The sequence below is a fragment of the Epinephelus lanceolatus genome, chromosome 20, assembly GCF_041903045.1.
Source record: "Epinephelus lanceolatus isolate andai-2023 chromosome 20, ASM4190304v1, whole genome shotgun sequence".
Lineage (NCBI taxonomy): Eukaryota > Metazoa > Chordata > Actinopteri > Perciformes > Serranidae > Epinephelus > Epinephelus lanceolatus.
In genome coordinates, this window is record NC_135753.1 from 9,048,624 (window position 1) to 9,074,469 (window position 25,846).

The window sequence follows — 25,846 nt, forward strand, 5'->3', positions numbered from 1 at the left end:
AAAACTATAGTTCCTCTAATGGCCACTTGAGGTTGGCTTCAAGAGTGAGTCAATCCTCATCGACCCCCCATGGTAAAATCTTAGCTTTACAGCAGAAATAAACATGTTTGCCTAAGTCTTCTCTGTTCATGAATATTATATGGGGGTGAATTTTCCTTTAACTCACCCTTTAAATGTTATTAAGGCTGAAAGTTATGCAATTAATTAAGGATGTGGCTGCTTTGGGTGGCAGGTGTCCCTGTTTCAGTGTGGTTTAAGTCGACAAAAGTTAATTGTAACATTTTGGTAGCCTTAAAAAGTCTTGTTCATTGTTTTAAAAGACCCCCTGAGAAGTCAGATGTACAGTTTTCCCCTAAACTACATAAGTACATTATTTTTGAATGGTTTAAATCCAGTTTGTCACTAGATAAAGTTAGCAGTAGCACTGGCTTTATCAGTCAAGTTAATTGTAACATTCTGGTTGTCTAAAAAAGATACAGACCCATTTCTAGAGATGTCATGAAACACTGATGTCTATAAACAGTGTGAAATATTTTCCTAGCACTATCATGAAATGAATGACTCAATTATAGACAGAAATGACTTGATGAGGTTGAGATTGCATGAGAAGGCCTGCGTGTGTTCATGACATACTCATCTCCATGGCGAGGATGGTGATGTTGTGCCAGCCGATCTCCTCTCGGTCCAGTGACCGCACCGTCATCAGCGACCCGGAAGTGATTTCGATGTAGAAGAACTTCTCTGGGTCACTAGACTTCTCAATGGAATACCTGTCGACACAGAATGACACGTGTGTTAAGCATCAGTGTTGAATAAAGTGCTGTGTGTGTTTTTGGGAGCTTGTAATCCTGTCTGAGGGGGATGCACACACACACAATCCAGCATGTGCACCACCACGTGTGTATCTGTGCGATAAGGCGTCAGGCTGGCAGCTTCTGAAGGCACAAGAAGAAGAAGAAGAAGAAGAAGAAGAAGAAGAAGAAGAAGAATAGACTCCAGATAAGGCTTAATCAGAGTATCTGCCTCCCCTGCCAAACTGACGCTGAGGATACACAGACCTGCAGCCCTGGCTCATCTCCTGCCACCGCCGGCGCATTTCCAAAACACTCTTCTGAGAGCACAGACACACACACCACACAAACACAGAAGAGCACATCCTCTTCCAGGCTGTGGAGCAGAAGCCTGTTTATGTAACCATGAGGTGTCCTCTGTGTTCACGCATGGACTGAATACACCTGCCTCACTCTGCTGTCACCTGGAGGAGATGAAGGTGTCTCTCTGCATCAGAACAAATGATGATTAGTGAATTAATTGATTTACGGGGTTGTATGAAATACTTATCCACAGACAGTATATTACATACAATAGATTTTAGTCATCATGTCCCCAGTTTGGAGAAGCAGGCTGGAGTCTGACACGGAGGAGAACAATGTACTGCTGTGGATTGGTCAGCAATAAAGTGTATATTAGTCACCTGAAAAAAAAGTTCCTCCTACAAAATAAGTATCTATTTAAGCGTACTTACTGCTGCCCTAAACAGTTTTTTGTTTGTGTTATTGTGTGACTTTGGCGTTTAGTTCGGATACACCAAAGTCCCACAACAACACAAACTAACTTACTGATCGAGGCAGTGGTAGACCAGCAGCTCCTGTGCTCAGCGAGCTAAAATTACCGTTGTTGTCAGTGGAGTCTGGTGGCTTTGCTGAGAGCATAGATGGGTAGGTGAAGCCATTAATAGCTTTCACGTCCAAACTGGCTGTCTGACGGATATAAAAAGCACCAAAAGTACTCTTAATATAGCGTACAATTACAGTGTATAATTGTATTGTGTATAATAACATAATTTATATTATAAATATATTTATATATTTTATTGACTGAGAGCTCAAGAGGACTTTCTAGTTTGTTCGCTCTCTGTTCGTCTCCAACCTCAGGCCATGTAATCTCCTCTCATACTCCCCACACCTGCAATCCCCAGACCATCCACTAGATGCCCTCAGAGCCACCTGTATGAACTCCCGCTGACCTACACACCTGTTCCTATTTTCCCACATTGGGGATAGAGTTTATAGTGGCCTGTTCTCTGCACTGCTCCTTGTTTGTCAAAGTCGCCATGAGCCTCATGCCTTTGCTTTCTAGCATCTGTAATCTGTCTGTTGCTACAATGAGTAACCAACAGGTGCTTGCTGGTTGTGGGTAACATGCTAAATGCTAATATTGATTCTCCAGTTCATTGAGGAACTTTCACCCGCAGTGAGGTGTGTGAGGCCTGTTCTGCTGTTTGTGATGGTAATCTCTGATGTGACAACAGACAGGCTGAGTGGGCTGGTTATACTGGGACAGAGAGGCCGAGTGGACTTTTGCACTGGGAGTAAGCATTCAATTAAGCTTGCTTATTCCCAGCTGGAGCAGTTTGAGGAGGACTCCAGGTGTACAGGGCTCAGAGAGTGACTTTCAGACAGGTGAGTACAACACTCAGTGTGATAGTTGAATGTTGTCTAAAATTGAATAGGTCTTTTTTTGCTTATAAAAATGCAACAGTAACTTTTACCTTGAGTACATTTTTACTGGCATTTCTTTTCAAGGACTAGTACATGGGTCTTAAACGTTCTTAAACCCACCCTTAGCTAAAAGAGAGACAGAGCAGGGACCCCCATTACACATATTGTGTAACATTAAGTTGCATATTAATCCAGGGGGATGGAGATTGCCAGACAGAAGGCCACGCCAGCCTCAGGCTGAAGCCCTGACCTCTATTTCTTTTTCAGGTTGTTAAGGGAGGAAACTCCACTTTCACAAAGTTAAGTTGTTGCAAAAGGCAGAATATGTTGGATTCATGTTAGTGTGTATATTTTAATTTTTGAAAAGAAAATAGACTTTCAATACAATATCAAACAGTCATGTGGTGCCCCGTGCAGTAACTCTTAGGACTGCCTAGGGGTCCCAGACCCTCTGTTGAAGACCCAGGGTCTAGTGTGCTGGATTTAGTGGCATCTAGTTGTAAAGGTTGCAGAATAAATGGTGCTACCTAGAGCCAGTGTTTGGATTGTCCATTCCGAGCTGCTGTAGAAATTATCTGGTGGACTCATTTCAGGTGATTATAACCCACTGAAGACATAGTTATGAATGTTATAAAGCATTTCTGCCAGTAGATGAGCGTAACTCCTACACACTGGACCTTTAAGCAACCTTCTGACAAGATTTTATCAAAGGAAAGACTTCAATAAACTCAAAGGCGTTTAAATGACAAACCTCTCCATTAATTGTTCAATGGAAGACTGTAGTGGTGTGTGTGTGTGTGTGTGTGTGTGTGTGTGTGTGTGTGTGTGTGTTCATGTCTGCGTGTTCATGTCTGCAGGATTGTTTGCACTGTGTGTGTTTTGGACTGTGTGCCGACAGGGAACAGTCATGACTGGCACATCCTCTGCTCGCAAGAATCTCCCTGAAGGATCTCTATTAATATCACTCGCCACAATCATGAGGGGTGGGGGCTGCTGTGTGTGTATGAATGTGTCAAATAGCAGGTGAAAATGTGTGTGTGTGTGGGTTCAGATATATCTGCCAGTCATGCTAGTGACTGGCAGATATATCTGACAGTCACTAGCATGACTGGCAGATATATCTGCCAGTCATGCTAGTGACTGGCAGATATATCTGCCAGTCATGCTAGTGTCTGTAAAGGACAGAAAGATGTAAAATGGAAATGAGGCAGACAGAGAGACTGAAGGTCACCTGCTGCTTGTTGTCGTTATCTGTCATCTGATGTTGTTGTTGCTGCTGCAGTATCTCAGCTCTTCACTGTCACCCTGAACTGATTCCTCAGCTATCTGCTTCTGGTGCTGTAACTCATGCTCACAAACTGGCTTTTTTTTGTTGGAAAATCTCTTTTCACTGATTCACCGCCAGAGTACAGTGCCAGCTCTGGGGATTTAGCTGCATCAGTGGCTGCTCTGATTCCCACTCTCTCTTCAGGAATGAGAGAGTTGTCGGTTAATTGTCATCAGCGGAGCTCCTCGAGCATCAAAGAGTTTAAGCAGCGGTTCCCGATGTGGAGGTCGGGACTGTCTAAGAATCTGAGGGAGTAAGAGAGAGATTTATGTGATGGAGGAGGAGTCGGGGCTGGACTCTCTGCAGGTGGTAACAGAGAAGAAGATGCTGCCCAAGTCTGACTCAAATCACGTTTGGCACCAGGTCCTTTTCTCTATTTTGTATTTCACTGTTGATAGTACCCCACCAGTGTAGGTGGGATTCTTAGCTGACATCATCTTCAACATGACACTTGCTGAAAGCTTTCATCAGCAACCAACTCAGGGAACATCTGCACCTTGGCACAGTGTATGTAGTGTATGTCATAGTTTTGCTGGCTGACAATTTTTCAAATCTGGGTCGAGTGAGTAGAAAGCTATTGATGGTAGCTTGGCTGTTTAAAATGGCAGGTTTGTGCAGGGTGTCCTGTCACACTGATGATGATTCTTTCTGACCAGTCAGTGGTGTGCAGTGTTTTAACTCCAACCTTCTAGCTCACTTGAAAGCTCAGCCAATGTGGTACCAAAATAAGTACAAGGTGCTATCCACTAGAGGTTTTCATTGGTTTACCCTGACCCTAGAACCTTGGACCAAAGATCCGACCTGGGGCCTGTTCAGGTTCTTTTCACATTTTATTACCGTCCGTTGGGTCTGGGTCAGGTCCCACTCTGTCACTGTTGGTGCGTGGTCTATTTATTACCATGTGCAATACCCAAGTGGATCTAAGACGACCCATGATCAGCGCTGATCACGAGAGAAATACATAAGTGATGTGTGTGTAGCTTGCATGATGATGAGGCTGACTGATGTGATTATAAAAGCAGAAGTAGGGTGAAAAAAACATGGAGCAGCAGCAGCAGCAAGCTGGAGGCTGGGCAGAGGAAATTAAACTGCAGCAGCTCACATCACAACAACAACAACAAAATAATTGACGAAAAAATACAATTAAATAAAGATAGACATCCTAAACATTATATACAGTATAGTACAGGAGGTGAACTCTCCTCTCCAGTTACCAGTCCACACTCCATACTTGGTCCGAATGGGGACTTGAACTACCAACCTTCCGGTTCTCAACCCAAGTCCTTATGGACTGTGCTACTGCATTTGCACACTTGTATGCATGCACATGCTTAAAGGATCTGCATGTTACATTCACAGCATTAATACAGCAACAAACCACTATTTGCTATGTAAAGATATTGTGAAGTAATGACGCCCTGAGCAGAGAATGAAATCATGATATCTGCGTGTGTTGTAATCTGAGCTTCTTTATAAATTGTTGTGGTCGACAGTCAAGTTCTGTATGCATGTTAGTGCAATGGAGTCCATGTGAGTGTATCCAACTGGCTAGCCAATTGCCGCCACTCTGCCCTGCGCTCATATAGCGGTTACCACTGATATTGGGACAGCATCATCGCAGAAGCTAAGAGCCTACCCTCCTGCTCCTGATATTAATGTTAGCTCTATCAGTACTGTTGCTGTTGTTAGCACTGTTAACTGAGTTAGCACTGTTAGATGCTAGCAGCGACCGCCTCCATGTTAAGAACTGTGTGCAAACTATTGTAACACAGACTCTGAATGTCTCATACAGCTTTTTAACTCTTATGTTAGTAGTGTGTTTGACCTTTGTTTTGCACTGTTCTTTGTACCGCGTGGTTCATTGGTGTACTGTTACTGTGACATGCAAACTCCCTCTGTTGATAAGTAAAGTGCCCATCTATCTTTAAGTGTGAAGGATGTAGTGTGAAGGATTTAGTGACATCTAGTGGGGAAGTTGCAGATTGCAACCAAGTGCAAAGTTTTCCATGTGCTAAATGTGGAGGAGAACTTCTGTGGCCAACATGACGATGTGAATGGCCTTATCTAAAGCTAGTGTGCATTTTGCCCTGCTGGGCTACTGTAGAGCAACATGGCAGACTCCATGGAAGAGGACCCACTCCAAATGTAGATATAAATGGCTCATTCTAAGGTTAAAAAAAATAAATTCTTATTGCCAGGTGTTTGTACACTGATGAAAACATGGTTTTAAATATTATATTCCATTTCTGCAAACAGATGCTCCTAAATCTACACATTGAACCTTTAAGGTGTCAGTAAGCGACAGACGACTGCATTTGCTTTCTGATAAATCATTTGCAGAGTAGTTTTTTAAAGTATTTTAAATCCAGCATTGTTGGCAGGAATGTATATTGCATTGTGTGCATGAGAAAAAGAAAACAGGGCCCCACTCATAGTGCTACTAGACATGAAAAACTCCACAGGGAAGCTTAAGTGTCCAACTTCCAAGCGTTTCGTCTTCAAAAACCCCTAAAATGGCACTAAAAAAACGAGTCCATAGCATGTGAAAGTCCCACAATGCAGTGCTGTGCTTTTAGATGTGTAAACTCACAATAATGTGACAATTTAAGTTGTCAGGAAAATTGATGAAGCATCTGAATTTTCCTGCTCACTATTGACCATTTGCTGTTTGGAGAATAGTGAATGAAGAGGGAACTTCGGACACAGCACTTATAGATAAACTGCTGACTGTCTATGCAGACAGAGTTTAACAGCAAACACACACTAAACACACACACAAGCAGCCGCCGCGTCATCTATATCCATTTCCCATGCACTACTTTTAGCCCTAATCGAGGCTGTAAAGCGGACAGCTGGGACGGGGTGCAGCCTGTGCCATGTGAAACACTCATTTACTGCCGCAGTCATTGATTCCTTCAGATGATTAATAGCCTAATTAAAGGCTTTATGTCTAATTAGTTTATGAGAGGTGCAGTCTGGACAGTAAACCCACCACGCAACATCTGTTCTGTTAGAGCACAAAACATACTCTCCAATAATTGAGAGAAGTGAAAGTCCTCGGCTTCTCGTCTCTGTGAGCTGACTAATTGCTGGATGTTGAAGCTTGTTATTAACATTATGATGTTTGTCCTCCATCAGCATCAGCTGAGCTCTCAGACACACATGTTGATAAATGGTGCCTCGGTCATGTCTGCAGTGGTAGCTGCTGAGAGAAGGCATGTTGTGATGCTGCCCCCTGCTGGTGATCAGGGAGCATTACATCTACAGAGCCAGGAAAAACTCTGACTGCCAACTCATGGTAGTAGTGTTAATAACAGCTAATTAGCCTTACTCACATATGCTTTACTGGCACTACAGCCTGTTGTCTGTGCATGATGAAGAATACAGGAAAACACTCACAGACAGACTCACTCAAATGCTGCAGTCCACTTGATTTGTATGTGTTTTCATGCATGAATTATAATATTGGCTCTTTTTTATTGGGATATTTATGAGACATATTCTGGAATTAACTATTATTATAATGAAATCTAATGACAGCAGCTAAATAGCAGCCAAATTGTGTTATTATTATTGGCATTTTTGATTGAAGGAGTAATCAAATACATATGATCCTGTTCATGAGGTCCATATTTATTATCTCTCTCTCTCTCTCTCTCTCTCTATATATATATATATATATATATATATATATATATTTTTTTTTTTTTTTTTTTTTTTAAATTTTCTGACAACTTACAAGTACAGCAGCTCCTGAATGCAACATTGTCAGGTAGCCATCTCTTATCTGAAAGCTCACAATCTTCAAGCTGCAACTTGAACTCATCATACATTTTTAAAACATGTTTCAAATACTTCTCCACTGCGTTTTGAAAATAACATAAAACATATTTATTGTGCTGGTTTGCCAATAGCATAGGTTTCCATTATCACATTTTTATGCTGTAGCAATGATGTCCTGTAGTAAAACAAAGAATTTTTGTGTGTTTGGGAACATTAGATTTTGTGAAGTCTGGGCAGGTCTGTATCATTTAAAGTTTTTGACTGTGTCATGCAGTATTATTGTGTGTAATAATGGGTAATATGTGAGAACATGTAGGAATAGGATATCAAGTCTGTAGTGGTCCAAAGAGGTGTCATTTTTGAAGGATTTTGCCTGCTGTGTTTTTCTCAGATTAACCTCGTTAAAGTTTTTCCCTGTCCAAAACTGAGACACCTTCCTGACCAAGTGGCCTATAGGAACTTATGTAAGTTAAAACAGCTTCCTGGAAGTTTTTACTACAGGACAGATTGAGAGATTGATTGGCTTAAATGATTTAGAGAATATACAGGGGACTTCACGATGTTAAAATAGCAAGTACCACCTACATCAAACAGAAATGGGGAAGGGAAACTAAAAGTTGCATTCCAGAGGAAATCTGGACGACGTATTGTAATGCCTGCTCAGAAATCTCTCCAGAGAGAAACTGTGTCTCCCAGCAAGCCAACCACTGCCATTTGTTTGGGCTTCTCCAAAAGTGAATCATTTTTGGCGTGAGATTTATACAGAAATTGTGACTATATTTGGGACAAAAATGACTTTTTAGAGGGACACACTTTTTTTCTGGGCTTCTACTTTTAACATCTTTAAATATTAAAACAAAATACTTATTTGGAAGACTGAGTGTTGCTGCTAAAAGAGCAATTACAGAATACAGGATGATGGTGATGTTCAATTTACAGCCTTCAGGCCAAATCTGGCCCACAGAAGGGTACTGGGTGGCCCGCTGACCATTTTCTAACACTGGGACTTTTTTTTTTTACTTTGTATGTAAATAATGCCAGAGTGACAAAAGCATCAAAATAGAGCTTGTTTATCCCCTGGCTTCCTGTGGTTTGCAGCAGTGGGCCCTGGGCAAACATGTTAAGTATCCCTGCTGTGTGTTATCGTATCCCTGTCGTGTGTTATCGTGTTTGTGTTCTAAGTAATAAAAAAAAGTAAAAAATAAAAAATTGAAAGAGAGAAAAAAGTTTTTTTGGGGCATAACATGCTAAATAAATAAAATAAAAAATAATAGTCTGGTCTTGGTAAAAAACAAAAAAAGATAAAAACAGACTTTCAATGGAGGATAGCTATGTTTTCTTAAAAGACTTTGAATACTAACAATAGTGAACACAACTATATAATTTACAGTTTTTACTTTGCTGAAGGATGCATTAAGGTCATCCACACATTGTTTGTGCTGTGGAAGTTAGTTTCTTTGGTGTATTTAATTGGCAACTCGGACTATAACCTGTGGACTCACACAACTTGTAAATAACATCCACAGTAAATATATTCATAGTGAAGTCGGATGTGGAATTTTGTTTGACTCTATCAGCGCTATGGAATGCAGCAGGACAGTAGGTTGAAAACAAGGAGTGAAGTTCTGAAAGCCACAAGCAGCCAGGCCTGTGTTGTTTCCTCATCTTCCTCACCTCACAGTGTTGTTGGCAGCATCAGGGTCCCTCGCTGACACCGTCTTCACCACCGTCCCGATCTCGGCGTCCTCTGACAGCTCGATGTAGTACGCCGGCGAGTCAAACTGCGGGGGCTCGTCCACGTCCTCCACGCTCACGTGCACGATGGTGACGTCCTTGAAGGGCCCGCGGTGGCGGAAGGCAGGGTCCAGGTGTGTGTTGGCACCCTCCACCTTCAGAGTATAACTGGGCTTGCTCTCAAAGTTCAGTGGCTGGAGGGGGAAACACACATAAAGGTATTATACAGATGAAACCTGGCAAACTTTGGCTGCACTTTGAAACACAAGTTGATGCTCTTTGCAGTCAGAATTCTTAGTGAAAATTCCTGCTGGGTTGCTGTTAAAGAGATGAACATGATGTCTCTTTGCATTCTGGGTATATCAGAACAAAAATGTCCAGTAAAAGACCATCAGGTAACACGCCAGGACAAAGCGATGAAGGATGCCAGAGAACAGCAGCAAGGTGAAGAGTTCAAGTCAGATACTTCTTTAAAAACCTGAACTTAAAAGTGTTGATTTTAGACACCAAGAGTGAAGAATTTGTTGTAGACAGCACTTTACAAGTTATGCAATGTTTGCTCCTCTCGAGGCAAAATTTAATTGCCAGATTTCTGGAGGGAGATTTGTAACTTTCTCCTGTATGATGAACGAGCCTTCAGCTTTACCAACCCAGACTGTTTCTCCTTCTTGTATGCAGTGTATCATAAATCACAAGTTATATAAGTTAAACATGCATCTTTACGTGAAATAAATGCATGAACAAATATTATAGAATCTGTAAAAGCCTTTTGTAAAATAAAACTTTTTTCCTGCTTTTTGAGGAATGATGGAGAAAGTTAAAACCAAGCAGCACCTGTGGCTTGAAACACAAATAAAAAATAGATTTCCCGTGTACCTTTTTCACTGTGATGATGCCGAAGAGGTTGGTGGGGTCGGTGCTGATGTCAAAGGTGTCCCTCCCATCTCCATCAATGATGCTGTACCTCATCTCAGCGTTGACCCCGATGTCCCTGTCCTTTGCCCAGATACGCCCCACCACTGAGCCCACAGGAGCCGACTCTGGGATGCTCATCTGATACAACCCTGAGGAAATAAATGAAACAAAATGATCATTCTGTCATACCTTTTTTTTTCATCCTCTAGAGGGAGCCAAACCTCTTCCATCACCTCTACGGCCGCTCTCTCCTCTCCGAATCACATCTCAGACAGCTTAAAATAAATGGCTCCATAAACGCCTCACAATTGGGTTATATACTGTCTCGTGGGTCGGCTTCAATTTCATCTACCGTTTAACCTCAAAGAAGAGGTGACAGCTGCCCAATTTGTGGCGCTCCCCGCAGTCCAAAGTGAAATGCCTGCACTTTGTGCTTGACAGAGGGGAATCCCTGAAGCTCTTCACAACCGATCAAAGTTCCATCGAAGTGATGGCGCTAATTGGTGGGGGACCAGTGATGGAGGTAGGCAGCGGCGGGTGTTTTCTTTGTCTCAGAGCGAAGCCACCCGTCGTCTGGGAAGAGATGACCGCGGACAGCTAGACAACCCCTGACCTCAGGAGGACGGTAATGAGAGCAGCAGAAATGGGGATAATCAAAGAGACAGCATGGGGTGACTGGTGGCTGAGTGAGGGAAGGAGGGAGAAGCCAGGGGGTAAATGGCCAGAGACTGGTGGCCAGAAGTGGACAGAGGGAGAAGGGCAGAGGGGCTAACGGCTTGGATGCTCCAGAGAAATGAGGTGGATGGGTAGGGAGATATGTGGGTTTGTGTGGGCTGTTTGTCATCCACACAGAATGGTAAACTCTCATTTTGGATATCAGCGCTCACACTTGGCTTACACTATTTTTTGGTCCTGTGCATCACTGCATACATTCCACACTGCGGACACACATGCCGACTATAGCAGCTAAAACAAAGTGACAAGTCAAACCACACGTTAAGTTTCAACCCTGAGACAAAACAACAAGTTGTTTTTGAAATCCTAGTGAACTTCAGGGTTGTTTGAGGGCTTTGGCTTGAGGTTTGTGGTGCGTTTGAGTCTCATGCAGGGTTGGAGATTTAACAAAGCAGTAAGCTCATAGTGCAATGCAATATACAGTGCAGGGTTCACTGTACACTCATGATCACTTTAACGTAATACTTATGATAGTTACAGACGGCTGGTACTGTTTTCACTTTGGGAATTCATGTGTGTGTGTCATCACAATGAAATGTGGTCCACGTGACACCTATTGTAGCGGGAACTAGCACAGAAGCTGTTTTGAGTATTTTGCCAGTTGTGTCTTTCTGTTGACACATTTTGTGAACATGGCAGTGCCACAATTGTGCAAGATGCAGTCAATATCTTTACAAGTGTGTAGCTGAAATCAAAATGAAAGTCAGGTTTAAAGATGGCTGTGGTCCAAGCAGGGGGCCAGAAGTAGGGAAGGGGCCATTGGTCCTCAATTTACGCCCCTAGCCTATGTTGGTTTCAAGTCGTGATATAACGTCATGATAGCTGGAGTGGTCCCATCGCAAGATTGTCTCAAGTTTTTAAATGAAAACAAACTCTGACTGAACAAAATTCCTTATTTATGCCATACTTGGGTACAAAAAAATCATACCTCTTTTGGTGCAAAATGCAAATTAAAGAATCTCTTCCATAAACATTAAGCAGCTAGTGTACAATCAGGACTTTATCTGCATAACACAAAACATGAGTATAATATACATATAAGGATGTCTTTGTAAAGATCAAACACCTGTCTAAACACCAAATGCTTCCCCACCGACGCAAAAAAGCAAAAGCTTGAATAGCCCTATCTAGAGTCAGTGTTTGGTTTGTCTGTTCTGGGCTACTGTAGAGGCTGAGGACCTGCTCCCTGTGTAGAGACGGCTCATTCTAAGGTGGCAAAAAAACGCAATGACTCTTATTTTCAGGTGATTACATCCTAAAGGAAACATACTTATTATATTACATTTCATTTCTGCCAATATATCACCTTAAATCCTACACACTGGACCTTAAAAGGGAGAGTTCAGACCACTATATTGGAGAGAAAGCAGACATCTATAAGTCCAATATCTGCAACACTCAGAAACTCACAACAAAACAGTATAGACTGAGAAATAACACTACAGGTAAGAAGGCAAATATGTATGTTTGATTTTTGGGGTGAACTGTTCCTTTAAGTATTTTTCAAGCCAAAAATTAAAAAAAAAATCAGTGTTGTCAGACTTGTTCATTCATCATTGTCAGCTGAATATCTTTAAATTTTGGACTGCTGATCAGACAAATGTGGGCTCAACACTGCAACAGTTTTTACTATTCTTTTAATATTTTCTGACATTAAGAAGGAATTGGCAGATTAATTGGTAATGAAAATAACTTTGAGCTGCAGCCCTCATGCAAACAGTGATTTGTAACTTAGTCATAACTCATCCATGAGATCCATTTTTCAGCTCCACGATGCATTTAGTCATAATTTTGTATTTTGTATAAAATTATTCACAGAGCCACAATAGTCTCACACTCCTGCACTGTTTCTCTCCAGCTGAGAGAAAGTGTCCAGAACTTCTGATTTTTGCTTCTTCTTTTCAGCTGTAAGAGTATCAGGAGGGATTAGAAAAAGGTGATGTGGGTTCAGGTAGAGCGGCGAGCAAAGTGAATCAGCACAGAAAACAAAAACATAGAGAAAACAATAAGACAGTAGTGCAGTAAGGAGGAACAGTCTGTCTCTTACTCTGGTCAAACATGGGCGGGTTGTCATTGACGTCGCTGAGCGTGATGTTGACTGTAGTGGTACCGGCGAGCCCCCCCAGCTGGCCGCCCATGTCTTTGGCCTGGATGACCACGGTGTAGTTTTCTCTGGTCTCCCGGTCCATGTCTGCCAGGGACACGCGGACCATGCCTGAGAAGAGAGAAAGAGGGTGAGAAAGGGCAAACAAAGACACGAGGTGAATGAAAGGTCAGCTACAGAGAGCTGGTGACACAGATTAGGGTCATGTGTCCAAGGGATTGTGTCCTGGAATGTCAATGCTCTTCTCAATGGACTGGACGCGAGGCTGCATAAGTCATTTATCATTCAGCTTGTTGTGCTAGTCTGCTTTTTAAGTAATGATTTTAATCACAGGGTTTCTCATTTAAACATTCATACAAAACAATATGGTTTGAACACAACTTCATCAGTGGGCTGCAATAAAGAAAAACATCATTTTTCATTGCACTTCATAATTCTTCACCCACAAGCAGAGACAAATGGAGATTTAAGGGGTAAAATTACCTATAGTTTACTCTTAAACAAGTGTCATAGCTTCATCAGCCAATGTTACGTTATGTTTTATATCTTGAGCCCAGTTTTTTAAAGTGTAAGATTTGCTGAATTGTATGTATTTTGTCTGAGCGAAAACTAGACTACTGAATCTCCTCTTGGCTCTGTTTTCAGGCATTAGAAAATCCAGGCTGTGGCGGGACTGTGGCCAATCATAGGTCATTTCAGAGAGAAGCCATTCCCATTGGCTGTTCTACAAATGCAGATGTGCATGCATGCCCCTTCTGTGACAGCCTGATTCAATGGCAGAGTCCTGCAGAGAAAATTGCTGGCAACAACTGCCTACACTGCAAAGCAACCAAAATAGGTTGAACTTATCAAAAAGAGAGTCTAAAGGAGAGTATGACAATAAAGGAAATAAAACACGTCTATCAGCAAAGAGTTTCAAAGATGGAGAGAAAATATTGCTATAGCCTTCTGCTAACTGGAGCTTAAGACTCATAGCTGCAGCTTCAAGTTCCCCTTTATGTAGCTAACGTTAGCTAGAGCCTCGAATCGTGTGTCCTCTGCCTCACTCCTCATCACGACAGACAATCTTGTCGGGAGTAGAGCTGTCAGCAGCTCTAGAGACAGACTGCCAGTCAGCAGCTACAGCAATCCTAATCCAGCCAGCACAAATCCCAGGTCTGGGGGACAGGAGAGCCCCCCCCCCTGTCAGCAAACTTTCTGTTGCTGCTGTTACTCAGGTTAGACCTGGTGCTGCTGCTGGCCAACAGCCTGCTGTGACACCCAGCGCTGGGGGCTTTGTTGGGTGGCTAGTTGGCTAATTCTTGTCTCATTTGTGGTCTCATAAATAAATAGGTAACACCTTATTGCATGAGGGGCGTGCATATGCCTGTGGCTGTTTGGTGGGAGGGGCTTCGGACAGAGAGGAGAGCTGCTGGAGGAAGGGGTATTTTCAAATTCTGCTCTTTTTTTTGCCTTTTCCAGATTTCTGCCTGCCCCAGCTTTAACATAGTTTTTCGTGTGCATAGCAAAGACTTAAGTAGGGAGAGTATGACTGTGACACTGGTGTGGCAGGAGAAAAGGAAAAATCAATATCTGACTTGGTACATGCTCGCATTCAAACAAGTAAATGTAAACTTTTACAAACAAACTGAAGGATGGCAGCTTATAGAAGAAGAAGAATAGCTTAGTTTGAACGGTTGGACGGTAGATGATTTGTAAGGGGCTGCAAGAGAAAACTGTGGCCTGTACACTATTATCAGCACTGTATTATTACCAAACACATCTACAGCTTTGCCAGATGCAGCAGAACACAACCAAGGCCAAGTGATGTTTTGTGCTGAGGAGTAAGAAAAGGAGTGCATGTGTGGGTTTAACCTATAAGTGTTGAAAGTTTTAGATTGTGGTCACACCAATAAAAGCCTCCGTGTGGTGCTTATAGCCCAGTCAGGGAGGCTGATTGATAGCTGTAAAGTCACTTGTGTTTCAGTGATGGATGAACCTACAGCAGCAGCAGTGTGACCGGCTGCTGATGGGCACCGCAGCCTGAGAGGTTTGGCAACAGATTTCTGTGCTGACAAACAAGGAAACGAAGCAGCTGTGGTAAAAAAATGGGCAGTGACTCTTTGCTTTTAGGGATGTAATGGATTTTTGGAACTGCTAGCTTGAGTTATGAATGCTGTTACCAGTTAGATATTAAAGCTTTAGGATTTTAAGCTCCACATTTAGTTTTTTACACATAATTTTTATTGCTACCATCTTATGTGATTCTTTGATATGTTACACAACATGGCCAAAGGTCAGTGGACACCTGAACAAAAGTATGTGGACACCTATGCATTACATTGTGAATTTCCTCATTTAAAAATCACATACATTAATCTGTTGCTATAACAGCCTGCATCTGGTTTCAGTCTCTTCACCACATGCTGATCCTTGCTGCAGGGATTTCATCCCATTCAGATCATAGACTGTATATCAAGATGGACGATATGACAGCTCCCCAAAAGTGAAGCTGAAACATCTGGATTGCCCCCTGGTGGCCCTCTCCGTGTTAGTGGATGTGACCTCCAATATATTTTTCCCAAAGCTTGTTTCAGTCATTTAAGGTAGTTTTTTCACTCTGCTGTTTGTTCGCATTTTGTTTTTCTGATTAGTTTGGTTTTAAATTAGTTATTTAATTCTATAAAACAGGGATTTTTCAACATGATAAACAACTGTGTGAGCCAATCGGTGGGCTAGCATTTAGCGGCGCTGCTCGCAATTGGTCAGACGGATGTATGGTATGGTATGGTAGTCAGGATGCAGTTAGCTCAGCTTAGCATAAAGACTGGAGGCAGGGGGAAGCAGCTAGCTTGGGTTTTGTCAGTATATTTAAGTTTTTTTGTGTGTGTGGATTTTAAGCTAAGATTAAGAGCTTAAGAGCATCTGGTAGATGTATTTTTTAAACTTTGGACAGAGCCAAGCTAGCTGTTTCCCCCTGCTTCCAGTCTTTATGTTAAACTAAGCTAATTGCCTCCAACTGCTAGCTCAGCACCTGATGCAGAGACATGAGAGTGGTATAAATCTCCTCGTCTAACTCTCAACAAGACAAGAAAATTTGGTTAAAGATCTGTTCAAATGAAGGAAATCACAGTAGCATTGTTTTCTAAATGACTGGCAGCAATGTCAAGTATATTTGGTTTGTTGTAAACAGACTAAAACATGCAAAACCACTAGCTGCAATATTCCTTCAACACAACTGACATTGTTCTGATTAGAGTTTCCAGCTGTTTACCTGGATGCTAAGTAAAGTTATCTGATAAGATGTGTGTACATGCCCCAAAGCATTGAATGAATGAATGAATGAAGTATACTCCAGATATTAGTGTTGAAAGGTGGAGCAAGAATCTGTAGCAATAACTGTACAAAATCATTCAAAAAGGGCAGTTACACTAAATAATGAAAATATAACCAGATGGTGTTGGGGGAGGAAGACAAAGCGAAAATGGAAAGATATTAGTTAAGAGGCACCACATTATTTACATGATATTATTGTATGTGTATTATTGGCATGATACATTAACATAAACATTTTATTTTTAAATATCACAGTTATCATCAATAGCGGTATATTGCTACACCCCCAATCAAAATATAGCTTTTTGGACTTGCGCTTATTGACAAAATTCAATTCATTCAATACATAAAGGATAAAAGAAGTGTTTGGACTGTTAATACAATTCAGAGGAAAGTAACCTAAGAGTAACCCAGAGTGTTGCAGGGACGATGTGGAAATTAGTCACCAGTGGATTTTGGATGACTGTATCATAATACACACATTTACAGAGTGTAAAATATTTTTGAATTTATGGATGATTCTCTATTAAAATTGGCGTGGAGTGGGGCACTTAGGAACAGCTGTTGTGGCATGTCATGTACAGCACACCCAACAGCTTCATCACCTAATTTAACCCCCCATGTGGGATACCATGCATTTACATTGTTATAAGTAGGGATGTAGGATAATACCTGCACATCATCGGTATTGGTTGATATTGGCTTTAAAATGAACTATTAGAATCGGCTAACATTCTTATTTTGCACAATGAATGATTATATATATTGAAAAGCACTGTATTTTACATCTCCATCTGTTGGTGGGCCATCATGATAAGAGTATCCATGCATATTATGATGTTAATTCCACTACAGTGGATACTTGATGATCACTAAAATTAGGTAGAGAAAAAGGTGGATATATCAAAATCTGTATTGATTATCAGTCAAATGAGCTGTTACATATCGGCATATTGGATATCTGCAAAAAAAATCCAATATTGTGCATCCCTAGTTATAAGGTGCTAATATTTTCCTATTGAACGAATTATCGAGGATTTACACTACCACTCCCGATTCCTTTTGATCAGGGCAGATCAAGTCAGTCTCTTCTGATTGAGGTGGTTACATGAGACATTTTTGTTTTGATTGAGCAATTCTTTAGATTGTACGTAAATGGAATATTAGGCTCCTTGTAAACACACCTATTGTCATGAGTCATTTGAATGACAAATGGATCCATTTTTAAGGGATGAAACCTTTGGGCAGGTTCTGGAACTACCACTTCACTATGAGAGGCTGTCTGTCTCATTCTGTCCTCATTTTCATCAAAGAAGTCACACTTTGAGTTTAGCACATCTCTCTCTGTCGACTGCCACGAGTTTGAGTTATTGCAAGTTGCAACAAAAGAGTGCCGTGTTTCAGGCAAGTGTTCAGTATTCTTGTAACAACAACGGGAGCCATGCCGAGCTTCCCACACTCAGAGCCGGTTGGTATACACAGGGGCTTAAAGTGTGGACCGTTAAAATCAGACTGTGATGCAATTACAGAGTGATACCGGGTTCGAAACAAGGTGGGGAACTAGCAGCAGCTGTTGGCAGAGTGTTAGTAGATCCTGGCTGTCGGTGGTAGTTTGTCGACTTTATCAGGTCATCTCACATCATTCATACTTATTACAAATTCATGTGGAGCTCATAAAATAGTCAAAGTGGCTGGTGAAGTTTGAAATCCGTCAGACTCTACATGTAATGGATCAAAATGTTAGTTGCCGTGGTTACAGATTGAGTGTTTCTTTTTAGCAGGCAGCATGTGTGAAGTCGTACCAGTCTTGGCATCCACTGAGAAGTAAGGCTGGCCCTCCAGGATGCTGTAGACCACACGGGCACTGTTGCCATACGTGGGGTCATCGGCGTCTGTAGCGGTCAGCTGAATCACAGATGTTCCTGGGTACACGTGGAGGCAAAGGGGAGGAGGAGATGAAGAGGTGGAAGATAGATGCCTGGTCAACTACTCTACTAACAACATATAAATAAAAAGAAATAATTTTGGGTGAAGTTTTTCCGACTGTGGCTGGAGCAGATCCAGGAATCAACTATGATTATTTACTTCAAAGTATCCACAAAAAGTAGGTCTCTGAATAGTGAATGAAGCAGATAGAGATGAACCTGTAAGAACAAACAACGACTCCGCAGGACGGTTTTATACTTTGTTATTGTTCACCACAGCTGCAGCTGCCCCCTAAAGGGTAATTCAAAATTCTTAATGTGGGTTTTGTATGGTACTTATCCATAGAGCCTGCTTCCCCAGATCCTGCTTCCCCAGTTTGGAGAAGCAGGCAGAAGTATGGCCACAAAATCTAAGCAATCTACTGCTGTTGACAGGCGCAGCAGCAGAATTGAATTAGCCACCTAAAAAAACCTATATCAGTTAAAGATTACACTATATTTAGAATTTTTCACTGCTTTTCCCCGCTGTCAAACAGCAATTTCCGCCAGGGAACTGAATCCATAATATTGATCTCTTTGAGGCCAGGCTCCATTGACAAAAACTAAACTAACCCTAAAAAACACTTAAGTCCCAAACTAACCAATTGAGGCAGTAATAGACCAGCAGCTCCCGTGTTCTGCAAGGTAAAATTCCTGTTTTTGTCAAAGGAGTTTGGTAGCTTTGAAGACGGCGATATAACAGCTTCAGTTTCCCACTGGAAAGCGCTGTTAATGATGAATATAGCATACACTTAGACTGATATTAAATTTTTAGGTACCGACCACCATCTACTGTATGTAATACACTGACTAAAAATTACCTCATATAACCCCACTTAAAAAAGCTTTAACTATCCCTCCCTAACACCTCAGACAACAGTTTAGGTTCTGCTTTCATCCATGTTTGCCTTCATTTCCCCTGCTTACCTATTTTGGACATTTCAGGTACAGTCGCCTGATAGGGCCCATCCAGAAACCTCGGCTCGTTGTCATTGATGTCCTGGATCTTTACGATGAACTCAGACTCGGGCTCCAGAGGCCTGTCCGTCAGGCGGTTGCGGGCCTGGGCGCGGAGGGCGTACTGGGCCTTCACCTCGCGGTCCAGCCTCTGAATGGCATGGATGTCGCCTGTGCTGTCATCGATGGTGAATGTGGTGCCTGCGCCCTCGCCTGTCAGGATGTACTTAATGGAGCCATCACCTTTATCCATGTCTGAGTGGAGCTGTGGAGATATTCATGCAGATGGCAGTAAAAAATGTTTATTCCACAATGCATTTTCTCAAGTGGAATATACACTCTCTTGATTTTAGAGACATCTCAAGGGTTGTAGAAACTGCTGGTGCCTCAGTAAAAAATTTAAGGAGATGAGTCTCAAAAATCATGATTACATTAGCAACAGGGTTATGACAGAAATATTGTGCAGTCCAAAACTACGGTCAGACAGTGACATGCTTTTGAGGAGATTTAATTAGCTCACATCTCTTAATTTTAGAACAATGCACAGTGATCCTAAACATATAGACAGGACAACCATAGCATGTTTTGGGGCCAAAAAAATAAAAAGTTCTTGAATATCCAAATCAATCACATGACCTCAGTCCAACTTAAAATGTATTAGTGACGTCAGTTTCAAGTGTTGCCAAGTCTGCGCTGAATGTACAGTCTTGGAAACCCTATAATGATATTTCAACAAACAAAAATTCAAAGCTATCTTTGGTTGCAACGTCTTTAGTGTGATAATGCTACTTTTCTCTGTTTAGTACCATTATAAATTAAAACCCTGTGTTTTGGACAGTAGGACAGACAAAATAAGAATTGATATAAATCACAAATTAATCAATAATGGCAATAGTTGTTTATGCCACCTTATGTTTAACTGTCTAATTACTGTCTAAAATTCGGGGACGATGCATAAACCCCTACTTACTCTTCATCCAGTGTAGATATAAAAACCCTCAAATTAAAGCAGTGTGTCTGCACTTAAACCTCACAGCAATTAAATTCACTGTGCTGGAGTACAGAGCCAACACAACAACAAAAAATGTGTACAGTCCTACTACTTTATATTTAGAGAGCAATTTCTATTCATTCAGCTTTCTCAGTGGCACACTGAGAGGAAACCAGGCAAAAGTTTAAAAGGTAAAGGTAAAGAAGCCCCTAATGGCCACTCGTACTGGCACATTTTGCAATGGTAACCATAAACCCCCTTAAAACTTCCAAAAAGGCAGTATGGAGTGCAAAGGTGCCCCCCCTTCTCAACGTTAGATATGCATATGGACATGGATGGAACCTTCTGTCTGCTCTGTGTTTGTGTCGTCCATATTTGTGAACATTTTTTGAAAGCTTACGGGTATGAACGAAATGGAGCAGTACCACCACAAACTGTGGGGGCAGAGTAACCAATAGTTCTAGCAAGATACGAACACGGGCTACAACAAAGACAATTTAAAATAGCAAAACTTTTTGAGCGGTTATGTGACTTTGTCCTAAATTTAAACATCAGTACAATGTTACTTTGCTGGGGCACAGGGACAAACAGTCACTACAGAACAGCTGGGAGGAGACTGGATGAAATTGGATGGCAGCAGAGAAAAAGTGGAGGTCCATTTGAGACAGCAGCTTTCTAGAGGATGTATAGATAGATAACTTTATTGTCTACCTCAGTCGAGATTTGTCTTTGGCTTCTCTCAAACATATCAAAGGTATGTACAGACACATAAAAAATCATCTTATGAAATAGTAGTCTTCCCTCGTACAATCATTCTGTGTTCATTGCTGATATGGCATAGGGAATAAAGGACTTCTTATATATGTTTCGACTGGTTCTTGAGACCCTATATTGACGCCCAGAAGGGAGCAGCTCAAACTCTGAGTGTAATGGATGTGAGGCATCGTCAATTATATGCTTAGCCTTCCTGTATACAGTACTGTCAGTTATAATGCCGAGTTGTTTCTGTGACTTGCCAATCACTTTCCCTGCAATGTTTACAATCCTAGAGAACTTGTTTTTGTTCTTTGCACTAGAATTGCCGTACCATGCTGTAATGGGAAATGATAAAATGCTTTCAGTAGGACCTCTGTACACCGAAGCTCTTCAGCTTCCTGATTAAAAACAGATGCTGATTGGCTCTCTTAGAAATGTTCTCTGAGTTTTCATTAAAAGTTAGGGTCTAATCAATAATCGTGCCCAAGTACATAAATTGTTCTACATTTATGACTGGTTCCATTTGGTTTTGTTTGTTGGCATGTAGGCTATTCATGCCAATATAAATGCCATGGAAGAATGTGGCAATTACGCTTACAACATTTGAAATGGACGTATCTATTTTTGTATAAATTATACAGATATTTTTGAAAACATATTTTCCTCTACGTTTTGGCCTCTTGTCCAAATGCAAACTGAGCTTTAGGTCACTAAAACGGATATTTTTGAAAATGCCCTCTAAGGGGCAGATTTTTTAAAACCGCTGCATTATATCTGTGTGGATGTGTAACATGGAGCATTTGGGAAACAATGACGTCCCCCCCCTAAATGCCCATTGTTGCTTTGTGTAATGAGCCTGCACCAGAAACAATAACAGAGGCAGATTGTTGGTTTGTTTTGTTAGCATTGATTGGATGAATGACTGCTTTACACTCAGACCTATTGCTGCACCACTGCATGAACAAACACAGATGTCTGCTGCATCCAGTGTTTTTTGGTCGACCTTAGCATCTGCAGTTTAAAGTCCGCCAGAAATGATGGTTTTAGCCTTGGTCAGACCAGAAGATGGTGAGACTGTCTTGAGAACGGAACTGTTGTGGATGAGGAGTGAAAAAACATTCCGATGCACAGAGCATTAATCACATCCTTGAGTGAGCTCCTTCTGCCTTCTATTGAATGGGAATCAATGGTGATGAGATCTTCAGTAATGTTAGGTGTTTTGAAAAACGTAACATGAGCCTGCAGCTATACTTCACTACCTTTGCAACCACGGGAGACTGTAGAAGCCAGCTAACATGGGCAAGCATTTGGGGTTATCTTTGCGCTCTACTTTTGACAAGAGATGTTTCCCAAAGCAAAGGTTGTGTGGACAAAATTATTTTCAGTCAAAGTGGGAAAATATCATTTTTCAAAAATATCTGTATCCGTAGACAGGGCCTAAATGAGCCTTAAGTGGGGCCACTTCAAGCCACTGTGTGACAGATGAATAGTCTTATTTAGGACAGTCAGGGCCGATGGGCTTCTTTGCCTGGGGGCCCTTAGAGTCTAGGATCGCCACTGAACATGCTACAGCCCAAATTTGCTATTACAAGTTAGAATCCAATGTTTACATTGTCAGTGCCAGCCCATAGTATAGGCAGTACAGGCAAATGTTAATGGTGCCATCATCCATAGGGGGTGCCTCAAATGGGGGAAGTAAAAAAAATCTAAATGTTTTTCTTTTATTGTTTTAAACTAATACTACTACTATTCATTTGGAATAACCACCACTGGGTCTTTGTTTTAAATTGCACAAAAACCCGTATAAGACAGTTCTGTCAAAACATTAATTTCTAATTAAACCAGTGGGTAAATTAACGCCAGACCTCCAGGGGTGGTGTGTGGTTAAATGCGTACTTTAATACTGCAGCTGTAAGTAGACATGTAATCACAGCTTACGGCCTGTTTGTTGCCATGGGCCCTGCAGTGCAATCAGTTGCCTTTTGTGGCCTGTGAGTGCAAATGCCAGCCTGCTGATGTGCAATCACTCCTTACTTTGTACTTAAAGGGTCTCTGCATATGATGAGTACTTACTGCCATCACACTGGCAGTGCAGAATTAAATGCCCCCATTGACGTCTGTCTGGTATATAATCAACAGGCGAGCTCACAACACTGCAGTGACAAAAAACCCCACTGACTCAAAAACCACACTCTTTTTCAAGATACTTGCTTTTGCCTTTTCGTCGTCAGGGGCCACTACGTGAAATGACCGAGCTGAGGTTGTTGAACTGCTAAAAGTTTGCAGCTACAGAACTCGTTGTTGTTATTCCAGTGATAGTTCAGAAGCAATCTTCACAAAACCTATCATTCCCCGAGCAGCCAGACAATACAGCTTTTCCTATCTCTTCGGACAACGTGAACCACCTGCACTCTCTCCTGGAAAGTGCCACGCATCCGAGCTCAGCCTAGAATATATTTTTTAATCAACACCCCACTGTGGGCTTCAGCCCTGTGCCTCGTGGTGATATATCTCAGGCCGGTGCCTTCCCCTCCTGCCTCATCCGCCTTCTCCTCCACTGATCCTTCCTCTCCACTCATACCTATGAAAAGAGTTTGACACTCAGGCTATCAATTACCTGCTCCGTCTCAGCCCAAACCTTCGACATCCCCACAGCTCTGAATACTAAGCTCCTCAACAGTCACAAGGTAGGGCGAGCTGAGGAGAAAAAAACCTACAGTACATGTGTCTCCTGCTTTGTCATATCCTACAGTGCCTTTCTGCCATGAGTGGCTCTCTGGGAAACAGCCCGGCATGTCAAAGTTACTTATTTCATTCAGCTTGGAAAAATGAGGGTGTGCGGCTTTAAAAAGAATCATTGAAGAAACGATAAATGGAAAGATGGAAGTGAATATGCTATAGCGACTGTAAGCAGATACAGTACTTTATACCACAGCATACATGGTTCCCTCTCAGGACTTGTTACTCTCGTATCTGGTCGAAGCACATGACTTTTTGGATCCTGGCTTTTTCCTCGGTATTCCCGAGTGGTGGAGGGGAAGTTATTCCAGAGCACTAATTAGGCAGGTTTGCATCATTTCCAATGGGAAATATCAGAGGACGTGCAGTTCAGTGTTTTAAAAGTCGACGAGGAATACTGAGGCAAATTCAAAGGTCAGGAGTCTGTGTTTTAAAATCAAGGCAGTGTAGTTTCAGGAATTTGGGAACAGAGAGTATTTTAATGCCTTTACATTTGGGCATTGAGAGAGATGCACAGAAGAAAAACAGAAAGACAATATGTTTTTGCATCAATTTTTCATGACTGAACTTAACTAAAAGATCTGATCTAATTTTTCTTTGCACACAAAAGCCTTTGTTCTTTCTTTTTGCCCAAATTTGTTTAAATCCATGTTAGTGAGCACTTTACCAACATAATATTTAATCCATCCACCTATAGGTGTCACATATCAGGATGCTAATTTAACTGCCTGATTGTTACACAGGTGTGACATGGGCTGGTCACAATAAAACCTACTCTAAAATGTGCAGTTTGATCACACAACACAATGCCAAAAATGCTGCAAGTTATGGGGGAGTATGCCATTGGCACGCATACTGCAGCAATGTTCACCAGAGCTGTTACCCGTGAATTCATTTGACCACAAAAAGCCATCTCCAGTTAGCCTGGAAATCCAGACTCAAATCTAGAAAGATTTTGAGTCTGGCCCTCACCGATACACCCTTCCTACCCAAGGGGCGGCACTAACTGAGGCATATTACATGCCGCTGCACACAATTGGATAGCACGATAGCCAATCAGAGCAAAAAACAAGGTGACGTATTCATTGCAGTAAGCCCCATTTGTTTGCCGACTAGTGGGGATAACTGATATATTATGCTTTTGCTGTATCCCGTAGGCAAAACAGCAAAAACTTCCTTCCTGGAAGCGAAGGCTTCTAGGGCAGTCTCCTGTTCATCTCTCAAGGAAAAAGATAAGTGTTTTGCCCTCAATTTGAGTTAATGCTTTAATTTCATGTTAGAAGTAACATACTAGCTGTATAAAACACGTCATGGGAACAGAACAATAAGTGTAGTTGGCTCAGCATGTCTTCAAAAGCTAAATTGAATGGACGCGGTCCCTCGGCAGCTGCCATCTTGGCTGTTTACTTTTCGACTCCTACGGTGCAGCGCTGTCTTCATCATGTTACGCCCGCCCAGAGCCTGCCTCTGTCAGATAGACTGATCTGATTCACCGGGCTCTGCTCGTCCGGGCCAGATCCCCGTGCAGTGCAAATTTGAATTTGCTGGGGGCGGGGCATCTGGATTTCCAGGTTAATGTCCAGTGGCTTTCTTGAAAATGAAAATGGGAGCAAAAACAAAATTCCTGCATTTATATTTTTGTTCAGTGTAGAGTTAAGTTCTGACAGAACGCTCTGCAGAAATCAGGCTTTATTCACTTCAGTGCCATTTCCAATTTGTTATCAGCACAGATATTATCTGAGTTCATAATTTACATGCAGTATAATACAGTGTTTGCACCACGATTGTGTAGGCGGGTGTCAAATGGACTCATTAGTACCGTTCTAGAAGGTCATTGCTCATTCAAGGTGGATAATGAGCAATACTGTAAAGACTGGATACCTACTGGGTGCTACAAAATATTCAGAAATGGATGAGAATTGATGTTTGACATATTATATCAGACACCTAATGTGATATTCAATTACATTACAGAACATATCACATAAATAATAGGGTTATTAATACAGCACAGCTCTTTGTTTC

At 41.7% G+C, this 25,846-nt stretch overlaps 1 protein-coding gene across 3 annotated transcripts in view; it reads right to left on the reverse strand.

Moving 5' to 3' along the window:
* The window catches only part of LOC117264920 (cadherin-20-like), a 121,116-nt gene that overhangs the window by 12,029 nt on the left and 83,241 nt on the right, over positions 1-25,846 (reverse strand). For all 3 annotated transcript variants that reach the window (XM_033639241.2, XM_033639243.2, XM_033639242.2), the window contains 6 exons: positions 19,306-19,600; positions 18,217-18,336; positions 13,043-13,210; positions 10,222-10,409; positions 9,286-9,539; positions 634-770 (listed from right to left, as the gene is read on the reverse strand). In XM_033639241.2, the coding sequence (XP_033495132.2) occupies positions 634-770; positions 9,286-9,539; positions 10,222-10,409; positions 13,043-13,210; positions 18,217-18,336; positions 19,306-19,600 (1,162 nt within the window). The remainder of the gene's footprint in view (positions 1-633; positions 771-9,285; positions 9,540-10,221; positions 10,410-13,042; positions 13,211-18,216; positions 18,337-19,305; positions 19,601-25,846) is intronic.